Source organism: Petromyzon marinus, chromosome 17 (assembly GCF_048934315.1).
Source record: "Petromyzon marinus isolate PM22_M1 ecotype Great Lakes invasive population chromosome 17, UKy_Petmar_22M1.pri1.0, whole genome shotgun sequence".
Lineage (NCBI taxonomy): Eukaryota > Metazoa > Chordata > Hyperoartia > Petromyzontiformes > Petromyzontidae > Petromyzon > Petromyzon marinus.
Genome location: NC_133683.1, coordinates 12,133,247 through 12,145,070, shown reverse-complemented (window position 1 = coordinate 12,145,070; position 11,824 = coordinate 12,133,247). Strand labels below are relative to the sequence as shown.

The 11,824-nt window shown below is 51.3% G+C and overlaps 1 protein-coding gene across 4 annotated transcripts in view; it reads right to left on the bottom strand.

The window, feature by feature from the left end:
• Positions 1 to 11,824, bottom strand: part of LOC116943328 (uncharacterized) — a 158,806-nt gene that overhangs the window by 35,034 nt on the left and 111,948 nt on the right. For 2 of the 4 annotated variants that reach the window (XM_032956122.2, XM_032956125.2), the window contains 5 exons: positions 5,744 to 5,861; positions 4,582 to 4,852; positions 3,778 to 4,046; positions 1,361 to 1,881; positions 335 to 574 (listed from right to left, as the gene is read on the bottom strand). In XM_032956122.2, coding sequence (XP_032812013.2) covers positions 335 to 574; positions 1,361 to 1,881; positions 3,778 to 4,046; positions 4,582 to 4,852; positions 5,744 to 5,861 — 1,419 coding nt within the window. The remainder of the gene's footprint in view (positions 1 to 334; positions 575 to 1,360; positions 1,882 to 3,777; positions 4,047 to 4,581; positions 4,853 to 5,743; positions 5,862 to 11,824) is intronic. The other 2 variants (XM_076067630.1, XM_032956123.2) reach the window with 2 other exon arrangements.

The window sequence follows — 11,824 nt, the reverse complement described above, 5'->3', positions numbered from 1 at the left end:
GCACTTTAGTTCAACTCATGCACTCCTTAAGCCAAACGAAAAAACAGCAACAGTAAAGGTACAGCCCTGCGATTGCTTCCCCAAGCCACTGCTGGCGCAAGGGTCTCCCAGAGGGAGCTCAAGCGAGCCTCTCTAGAGGGAATTCAGCCTCCTTTTACATGTTGACCAGGCGACTTGAAAGAGACAGTACTCACCACCACTTTACCCCAGCACACGTGACCTGCCCATCGATAAAACTGTGGTGTACCCCTTTTAATACCGTCATTGTCAAGGGCGCACCATCATTTTTGTTTTTACAGACGAGTGCAGGCGCCCACCCGCCCTTTCTCCATACCTGTGCAGCGGCGAGTTGTGCGGATACAGCCGGGCTGTCACTTCGGCCGCGCGGCCAGCACCCCGCGTGCCCTTGGAGGCACCAGCGGGCCCCGAGGGGCGGCATGGGGAGCCTCTGCGGGCGGCGCGGGCCAAGCGGTTGCGCGCGAGCCGCCCCGCCGCCTCCAGCCGCCGCAGCTTCTTCTCCTCCTCCAGGATGTGCTGGCGCTCGGCCAGGCGGTCCAGCCGGTACTGCACCCGTCTGTGCGGCAAATGTGGAGGACGTCAACGACGATTCGTCGTGTTTATACGCGGAAAGCGCGGAGCTGAATGACGGCGGTAGATTCTAAAACGCCAGTCACCAGCGAAAGATATTTTGCACGGGACTTTAAAAAAATCCTTCACGTGACCTTTTGCTCCTTTGGAGAGGTGGGGCCGCTTATATTCCCTTACACTCTCCTTTGAGGTATGTTGTTGTCGCATGGCAAGGACGAAGCTCGAATTTAGCCAAATTATATGCAGAACTAAATTAATATGATGTTTTTTTGTGCAGTCATCGGTGACCAGGCTGAGACCATAAACTCCCCACACACAAGGAGCTGCCCACATTCAAACCCAGAATTTCAACTTTATTTTTGTTATATTTTATAAACTAAATACTATTTTTACATGGTTGGTTGGCACTTCGAATAACTCAGCCAATCCTCTCTCCAGGCTCATTTAAATTAGTACCACTCTGTAAAAACTAAAACAATTTTATTTTACCAGGTAAGGCCCCGCTGAGTTGCATAGCTCTTTTTCATAAGCAACCTGGCCATAAATGATAGCTCAACGAAGTGGTTTATCACGTGGAAATTTATAGCAGCCAAATACTCTAAGCTCAACAAGTTGGTAAGTGAACAAGTGGTTATCCTACGAATTCAGGACTGCCGACGGCGACGAACGGCCGACCCCATCGCTCGTTCGACACGGACGACGGAGGCGTTTCGAGCCACCTTCGGTTTTGTTTTGAGTGCGATGACGCTCCACGGTCACTCGACCCCAGCACCTGTGAGCAATGGTCCTCTTGACGCACTGCGCCGAGTCGAGCTGCAGCAGCTCCAGGTGCACCATCCTCTGCCGCTCCTTGTCCGGCGGCGCTAGCGGCGACGTGCGGGCGCTGACAGTGGCACAGACGGCGGCAGGCCGGGCCTCCCCGTCCACCCGCGCCATCAGATCCGGCTCGCGCGCCTCATCGCTGTCCGCCAGCCCAACGGCCCGCTCGGCCGTCGCCGCGATGCCGCCGCCGCCGCGACCGGTCGCTGCTTCTCGCTCGTCGCGCGCGGTCCCCTCGCGAACCATCCGGCATTCTCCATGGAACGAAGCCAAAGGCCGAGCGGCCGCCGCTGCCGCCGCCGCCACGACACCGCCTCCAAGGGCTGGAGGGGCGACGCTGTCGCCGCAAGCTCGAGAGCGGTCGGCCGCGTTTGTCGCCATCGCGGTGTCGGTGTCCTCGTCAGGAATCTCCGTCGTGGCTGAGCCGAAGTCGGTGCAAGCATTGTCCGTCTCGCCCTGACCAGCCGTTGTATGCTGCGCGTGGAAACAGTGGAAACAAACCTACTATAATCACCCAGGAATGTCTGTCTTTAATGCTCGTGACGTCACTCTGCATCGACCACCCCCCCCCTAATTAATATTCATGAGCAGGTGACGTCACTCCACATCGAACAGCCCCCCTCATTAATAATAATTATAAGGTGACGTCCTCCAAATAAACACCCCCCCCATTCATAATAATAAGCGGCTGACGTCACTCCACATGGGGGGGCGAGGCGCCTCCTCCCCCCTCCTCGGCCTCAACTTACAACCCTCACTGCAAAGGCAGAACCCTCATCACGTCACGTGATCTCCGTAACGCTGTTGTTGAGACATCGAAGTAAAAAGGACGTCATGATGAACGAGGGATTATAACCTTAAAATGAGATAGGTCTGTGTCACCGCGCCCTTACAAATTGCACACGAATGGATGCAATTAATATATCACGTCGCGGTCTGATTTTCGCTTTGCAAGTTTCAGATTTACTGCGATACACCCGTCCTTGGATGGGCAAAAGGCTAGTTCAAGAATATTTAATGAAATTACACGACATGAGAACAAATGTGTCCTTCAGGTATCATGATCATTATTATTAAAAACGCATTTACCGAATATGCCCATGAAGGTGGAGCGGCAATGCCGCTACGGCCGGCTAACCAATCGAGCGCTACATGAACTGCTTCCCCTCTTCATCGACCCACGCTGACCAACGGCGATGGAAGAAGAACGATCAACCAACCCCTCCGACTCGCGCGGCATTGCGAACACTTCATCCAGAAGCAGATTGGCACAGGGCTGTTACATGATGTATTTATGTATGTTGAACTTCTTTCGCACCGTACGAAACCCAACCGTGTTAATCGGAGGAGCAGGGGAAGGACAACAAAATAAACACAAAAAGCATTTTTAAGAAATTAGTTTTTAATCCAGCGCATGACTCCGGTGGGAGTGCGCTGGGTGAGATGTTAAGAGGCAGCGTCTGCACCCTCCACTGACCACACCCCGATCTCCCCCCACTGATCCCGCCCACCCCACTCCACCAGGCTTACCCCATTCAATTCGACCGCTCTTCATGAAGAATTCGATTTCTCAATGATTTATAAACGTTTTGCTCCCTTGTATTATGATTCCGTTCCATTATTGCGTATGGCAGCAATGATGATCAGGCGCTAACATCGAATGCCGTGGTCCGATTTGCCACTGCGAGAGGGCTTCAGGATAGAGAGAGTTCCTGTAGTTGTTCTGTTCCCTCCTTTAAAGGAGCGTAGACTACAGTGGTTAATGATCATGATGAAAGGAATAAGTGAATTCTCTGCTGTATGTAAGTTGAACTTCTTTCGCACCGTACGAAGCCAATCGTGTTAATCGGATTTGCAGGGAAGGACAACAAACTAAATACAAAAAGCAGCTCAATCTGGATAATTAAAAAGTGCATTTCCTAATATCGGAAGGAAGAGCGTTCCAGACGGCCGCAGAAGTGCATCTGAAAATGCGCGATGCGGCGACCGTCTTTGTTTGATGGCCGAGCCAAAAGCCGCTGCTGCGTAGGATGACCGGAGTGAAGCGTAAAATGGCAGAGAAAAAAACACACGAGAAATTATAGCTTGAGCGACGGCACACACATCGGAACATGGGGGACACTCTATGAGAGCCGGATTGGCAAATTGGCTAAACGGCCGAAACGCATCGCCCTGCTCCTTTGCCCCCCGTTGCTGGCAACGTACAAGAACGCTCGCCTTTACAGTTCTTTCACTTCCTTTGAATTCGACCGGACAAATCGATACAACTGCACACCGACTGGGCTGTTCGCGCCCACGTCAGAAAATTTTGATTAAAAAAATCTGGCAAGGCCGAGCCGTGCACTTGCGTGCGTGCGTGCCGGCAGTGACCTCTGTCGATTCGTCGCCGCCCTCTGCGAGCCGCTGCCCCCCGTACGGCGCTGGCCCGGTCCACGCGGCCGTGACGCCGCACGCTCCCGTCGTCGCCGCCGCTCCCGCCGTCGTCGCCACGCGTCGCCCGTGGCCGCCCGTGCCCGCCCCGGCCCGCACGGAGGCCTCGGCCGGGTCGGTGAGCGGCTCCGTCTGGATGGCCGACTCGCGCCGGTCCGGCGACCCAAGCTGCTGCAGGTGATGCGACTCATCCTCCATGCAGCGCTGGCCTAGGGGGAGCAACGGATCAATCGTTATTTTTGTTGTCATAACCGTGATCATCACCACTGCCATCAACACTGTACATGCGAGTCTGACTGCTGGACGAGGATTCCGCCGGCGCCACGTGGGTTGCTTAAGGCAGGGAGCGTGGATGTGAGAGCAAACAAATACGGCACAATAATGGCGTTCAGATCACTGGCCTCCGCTTCTCACAACGCAGTCCCACTGGAGCGCTGGTCACCCTCTCCAGGTTTAAATTCCTGCTTAGCTTCCAATTGATGATGAGATCAGGTGCATCCTGAGTGTAACTTGCTGACCCGCCCCGACTGGACATCCGTGACAAATGAGCTTTATAGCTCATCGGATTCCTCCAGTCTAAATAAAGATTTCAGATTCTGATCCTGACCATTGTCGCCGCCACTGTCACGATCATCGCGGCCGCGCGCGCGTGCGTGCGTGCGTGCGTGTGTGCGTGTGTGTGTGCGTGTGTGCGTGTGTGTGTGTGTGCGTGTGTGTGTGTGTGCGTGTGTGCGTGCCGCTCACTCTCGCGCAGCTGCGTGTGGAGCAGCTCCTCGTCGATGCGGAGCTGGCGTGCGGCGCGGCGTCCGGCCTCCTCGCTCTCGCGGCGCAGGCGCTCCAGCAGCCGCCGCTGGCGAGCCACCTCCTGCTCGTACGCGCGCAGGGCCGCCACCTCTTCCTCCTCCTCCATCCCCACCGCGCCCACCAACCCCTCCGCCAGCCCTGCCGCCGAACCCGACGTCTCCTGCTGCTGCTGCTGCTGCTGCATGCGGGCGGCATGGCACGCCGGCTTTAACTACCCGAGAAGGATGATATGAGTCGCGGTTACGTATGTATGATGTTGAACTTATTTCGCACCGTATGTAGCACAATGTGCTAATCGGAGGTAGCAGGGGTAAGGACAAACAAACGAAACAGAGAAAACAGTTCTCGAGAAATTATTTTTCAATCTTGATGTAAAGTACATAGCTCCAGTGGCTTCCTAATATCGGAAAGATGATTACTGATCACATTACGGTTGTGTGTTTGCTGAAAATTTATTTTTGTCCGCATCATAATACGTCGTCCTATATATATGTTTTTAAATGTATGTTATATGTTCAGTCAAGAAAAGTGTTCAAGGAGTTCTAATGTTTGGGAATATGCCATGATGAATGAGGGTTTGTCCATTACCTGGGACATCGCCTATTATGGATTTATTTTATTTTTCGATTGTGGCGGTGTTATTGACAAACAGGGTTTCAATCCCAGCCCTAACGCCTGCTGTATATTTGGAGTTTGCATGTCCCTCTCTCTCCCAGTAGTCGTGTGGATTTTTTTCCGGGTCCTCCAGCTTTTTCCCTCCACATTTAGAAACAACGTGGCGTTTTAGAGTATTTGGCTGCGACAGATTTCCGCACGACATAAGCCACTTCGTTGAGCTATCGTGTGCGGCAAAAGTCGCTTCTGAAAATTAGCTCTACAGCTCAGTTGGGGGTCTTACCTGGTCAAATAAAACATAGTTTAGTTAAAATAGTTTATAGAGTTTGTTGTTGTCTGTGCGCCACTGCCAATGCAGCAGCAGCATCGCCAAATAATGTTTGAGTCTGAAGACAACCGAGAAAGATTTAATAATAAGCACCAACGACGGATGAAGGGACACGCAAAACAAACATGACCCCACCGGCTCACATTACAGCGACAATACCTGCTCCCGGGAGAGACTACGATCCGTGCGCGAGCGATCCTGTGCGGCCGTTCGATATGGATTCCGGCTCCGGTCCGGGCCTTGCTCGTTGCCGGAAGTCTCTGCTGGAAGTCTACGCCTGTAAACAACAAACACCTGGGCTTAAACCTCCGAGTCACCGGGAGCCCAGCGGCAGCCACCGCCTCTCAAGCAACTTGAACCTGAGCAGCTGAACTTGTTATTCATCACGATGCTAACGCAGTCATTAGGGGTGCAGAGATGAAATATGGGCTCATTGATAAATAATTATTCTTAAGCTGAAGGCCTCCCAAGCCGTCGCCATCTATGTATGTTGAACTTCTTTCGTACCATACGTAGCCAGACGTGCTGATCGGAAATTATGTCCAACCAATGTACTGAAAATTACACGTGCAAAATCGATTTTTAAAAAAAAAAATAATGATTATTATTACGCTCGTTTATCCAGAAAAGCATCACTGAGTCTCAAGACTATTTTTCAGGAGGGTCCTGCCAAGCTTTTGCAGTCGTGAGCAATGTGTTTTTGCAGGAGGGAGAGATGTTTTTTTTTGCAGAAAGGGGGTGACATGTTATCCCAATTGGGTAATTTGCTGGTGATTTTGTGGCATTGGGATGTTTGACCAAATCCGGTGACATTGCACATTGTTGTTGTATTTTCATCTATGGGAGGAAACCCATGCCTAAGAGGGCGCGTAAAAATGCAAACTCCACCGCAGTAATGTGCAGGAGGAGGGAATCAAACCCTGTGAGAGGCACAAGGTCTACCACCGTGGCACCCTGCCCGCCAGACTGTGAGTCGCAGTGTTCATGTATGTCACAGGTTCACATTGCCCCTTCCAGCCAGGAGAGACCGCTACATTCACCACAATGTTAAAACAAGAAATTATTCCTCAATCAGTAGTAATAGGTTTTTACCCTTTTATCTGGCACCAAAACTGACACCTTTATACAAGGCATCATGTTTGCAATAACCACAACACAAGCAGTCAAAATGCAAACAAAAAAGAGACAACTCTGATAATGATATGCACTGTCCTTGAAATTGATTGGTCCACACCAGAGACGGCTTTTCTTAGAGCCTAGTCTCCACTGGTGTTGGACCAGATGACGCCAAAAGGCATATAACTCAAAAACAGCGCACTATCAGAGCATTGAGAGCTCGGGATAAGCATTTACATTATGAGACCTCCCTTGCCAGTAGCAAGATATAGTAATAGGTTTTTACCCTTTTATCTGGCACCAAAACTGACACCTTTATACAAGGGATCATGTTTGCAATAACCACAACACAAGCAGTCAAAATGCAAACACAAAAGAGACAACTCTGATAATGATATGCACTGTCCTTGAAATATTCTTCAATGATTACGGTCGCCGCATCCTCCCCCCCCCCAGCCCTCCCCTTCCCCTGCCCCTCCCGCCAGAAATAGAACATGCAAAAGTCAAAGTCTTCCTCCTCGGATGGCTACCGAAGTGCCACTCACCTGATCAGCGCTGGTTCTGAGTTAGTGGTGTAAATTCCACATTTGTATCGCGGGGGGCGGGGGGGGGGGGTGAGGGCAGTTTATCCACGGGACGAGGGATAAAATCCGTAAGACAAATATAACGAGCGACAAATAACGAACATAGAACGGCATTTATTAAAGCGAGACGATACGGTTGTCGTGGACCTCACTCTGTCCGATGCAACGCGGCGTCGCCGTACCGCAGCGACGCCGCATTCGCAGCCCTCTTCGGCAACCTGTCACAGTCGGAAGGCACGCACGTTGACGGCACGCGCATTCCACGCAAATCCCACCTTGCGTTTCCCCTCCTCCCCCCCCCCAAAAACTAAAACATTTGCCGACCGTACAAAACACACCAAGTCGCAGCGCCGCCGCTGACAGGCGCGCGCTCGTCAACCCACCCATGGTGTTTGCCCAGAGAGGGACCGGTGCTGTGCACACAAGCGGACGCCGTGCCCCGACACGCTCGCTGGCACGGCCTGCGCAAGCCCGGGCTTGCCAGCTCTCTCCGCTCGTCCAAACCCTCGAGCCTCCGGAGGACTCGCTCGTGCCAAGGGCTCCCTGAGCCGTAGTATTTACCCCCCTCCCCAGCCCCCCCCCCCCCCCTCCGGCTCACGGAGGTGAAGAGGTCAGTGACGACAGCCCGAGAGCGAGCCTCATCGCTAGGAACCCAGCGAACCGCGGGAAGCCGCTGACACATGACGACGACGACGCGGTCCGATTTGGAAGTTTGACACAGCCGAGCGGTAGCGCGATTTGCCGCTCGTTCGTTGTAGGGGTTTGTGCTTCGAGCTCGGCGGCCGTCGCGGTCAATACTGCGGGTGAATAAAACGAGAAAGGCCACGAGCCGTCTGCCTCAAGTGGCCGTTATTAAAGGGTAGGCCACGTGCGTGAGTGTCACAGTCCAAAAATATGAAAATTTGAGAAAACACGCGCTTGACCACAAATTGATAAAAGCCATACGGCAACATGGCCTGCAAAAATACAGCGCCTTCGTGATATAACCTCGCGGCTACGAGAATGGCACGGTCACCAAGTGTATTAACTGTTATTATCATTATTAGTATTCGAGCTTTGATTTAAAGCTTTCGTGACTGCAGGGATTCATATTCTTGGTTCTTTCGGTAAAGTCACGTAGAACGGAAACAATAAAGTAATGCAAATAAAAAACAATAAAATTATCACGATGTTTCGACTGCAATACAAGCAATCATCATCAGGTGTGAAAACCACAGCAAGAAAATTATTTTAAACAATTAATTATGAAAATATTTTTTTTTATTTTCATGCTGCGGTTTTCACACCTGATGATGATTGCTTGTGTTGCAGTCGAAACGTCGCGAGACATTTATTGTTTTATATTTTAATCATTTTATTGTTTCCCTTCTACGTGACTTTACCGTAAGAACCAAGAACATAGTTTTCGAGCTGCGCCGACCGGACAGAAGCGGCGGTTCGGCCGGCGACGTGAGAAATCACTCCGGTGACAAGTCGCGGCGGGGTCAAGTTTACGGCCAAACCCAGCGCGGAGAACAGAGAGCTCTCCAGAGCGAGGGCCCTCGTGTTTCCCCGAGTGGCACTCGCACAGCTGCTTCTCGTCGCTCTGCTGCGCGCTAAGCATGAACAAGTGAAAAACTAATATATATAAATAAAAATCGAGTGCTCTACACTTGGCCAGGTAAGCGTTGTACGTGTGATGTTGTAGATACGATTGGCAAAAAAACGGCGGCGCTTGCGGGTCGGGACAAGTGTGCAGAATGCAGGAGGGCACGTACAGAAGGTCACTGAATTGCGCACTTTCAGATGCGCTTCTGTGACCGTCTGGAATGCTCTTCCTTCCGATATTAGGAAACCACTGGAGCTATACGCTTTTAAATAATCTAGATGGAAAGCGCATTTATTTAGAACTGCTTTTTGTTTCGTCGTCATATCCTAGCCCCCGCACCTCAGATTAGCACGGTTGGCTACGCACGGTGTGAAAGAAGTTCACCGTGCATACATACACCTTGCCGAGACCAGCATTAGAGTGGTCTCCACAAGTCCGGTGAGACACTGTTGGGGCAGAGTTTGGAGGCCGTGTGATTATTGCGCGCTAGCTGTGGAGATCTGGCGGAGGGTACGGAGCGCTGGCAAAGTGCGGCGCCATCAGCGGTGACACAGCCGTTCGCGCGTTCACCGCTTGTTTGCGGAGGCTCACGGTTCGATTCCGGTGGCCGCCCCTGGTTAATACTGCGGTGTGTAATACCGATGATACCACTACTACTACGTGCCAGTTGTGTGCCGGCGTTAGGGTCCAAATAATACAAATAAAAAATTACACCCCCTACAAGCAGACGAATGCCCCAGGTCACTCTTGTAAGTGAGACAATACTGGTCTCTTGAAGGTTCACCTGGTTAAATAAGATCAACGTGAAACTTTAACTTGCTCACTCACCCACTCATTCACTCACTCACCCACGATGACATCTTGTTGATCTTGCCATACCTGTCAACCCCTTATAAGTGCCCTACCTTATTGCAGACCAATTCAGACCGTATTGGTCCAATCACAAGGGAGAAACACAAGCAAATAGACAATTCTCCCCCCCCCCCTCCCGTATTAAAACGTGTGAACGCTGTACAAGAATACGGGGTAAACCATATGGGTTGACAGTATGCCTTACACTAGGGCAGTGATGGGCAGTGATGGGTAGTTTGTCTTTCAAATATGATCATGGACATGCAGATTCATAAATCTGTGTAACGTCCCTTTCCAAGCGATGCTTGGCGCTCAGCAACATTGCTGGTCCTGGAAGAGTGAAGGGCATTCCACATTTCTATGGCAGGAGGCCAATCTAGGCGTAGCACAATAATCACGAATGAGACCACTCAATAGCTCACTCGAGATATTGTTTCATTCTTCTGTTCAATATAAAAGTTCAGATTCTCCCCCGAATTGAATTCCTTAAATATACAGGAATACCTCGATATGCGTATATTCAATAAACGAAGTTTCGGTATGAATGTACGTGCATGTTGAACGTAGCCAACCGTGCTAAAGGTGCGAGATAACGGACGTTGGATTATATTTGCATCGTTATTTTACACAGAAAGCAAAAAAGTAAGTAAAATAATCAATAATGACATTCATATTGATAAAGAATACATTCGTCGATATACGGTACTATATATAAATAAGAACAACATTTACTTTTCTTCACTGTTTCTTTTATTCACGTCAGTTTTTTAATACTTTGCAGTATAAAATACAGCTTTTTCAATATAAATTGTCTTTGTTTACATTATGCAATTGCAAAGTCATTAAGTGCTTAGAGTAGTATTACATGGTAAGTCACGAAGCCTGAGAACGCAATCTCACAGTAACCAACGTGACAAGTGATTCAATGTACGAAGTCCCAATGTAGGAAACGCTGCTCCAGGAACGCATCCACTTCGTTGACCGAGGTATTATTTAGTTTGAAAGCTTTCGCGTGACTGCCCGGGATTCATATTCTTGGTTCTTTCGGTAAAGTCACACCTGATGATGATGATGATTGCTTGTGTTGCAATAGAAACGTCGTGAGAATTGTATTGTTTTAAATTTGTATCACTTTATTATTTCCCTTCTACGTGACTTTACCGAAAGAACCAAGAATACGAGATATTATTGTCATCAACTAAGGGGCCATCCATTGAATACGCATGGAGGGGGACGGGGGGGGGGTAATCCAAATGCGTTCGCTTCCGTATGGGGGGGGTCTACTGACAATGTATGGATAGGAAACAGGGGGGGGGGGGGTGAAGCCTCGATAATAATTTGTCTACATTGGCCTTCAAATGAGTTAGATAGTCCGGCGGTGGACTGTTTGGCGGTGGGCTGTTTGCTTAAACAAGTTAATATTATTGATCCTTGATCGTTTCTGCGTGAATTAAATATGGGCCGTTCTATAAGATTCGGGGGGGGGGGGAGCCATATTGAGGTACGCAGGTGGGGGGGGGGGTAAAAAGTTCGCGTGCGTACAGGGAGTGGGGGGGGGGAGTCAAGTAGATGTTTGTGTACCGACTAAATGGATGGCCCCTAATGGGAGGGGGTTTTAAAATTCCATTTTTACAATTTGCCGCGTTAGTTCTACAGAAGGGGAGGGGGTGGCAGAAATAACATGGGAGGGGGTCACCTGCGTTTGCTTCGGGAAGGGACGGAGGCAAAGGGGATGGGGTGGGGGGGATAGCGAAGGAGGCGGCTAAGGGGGGAGGGGGGAGCGAGGGGGAGGGGGGAGCGAGGGGGAGGGGGGAGCGGGGGGGAGGGGGGAGCGGGGGGAGCGGGGGGGAGCGAGGGGGAGGGGGGGAGCGAGGGGGAGGGGGGGGCGAGGGGGAGCAGGGGGTAGCGAGGGGGAGGGGAGAGCGGGGGGGAGCGAGGCGGGGGGGGGAGCGGGGGAAGGGGGAGCGGGGGGGCGAGGGGGTAGCGAGGGGGAGGGGAGAGCGGGGAGCGGGGGGAGTTTCCGCGGATTTCACTTCGCCACCTCCCACCGCTGCCGACGCTAATCGCGGCACGGCAGCAGCGAGCGGTGGCCGCCGGCTT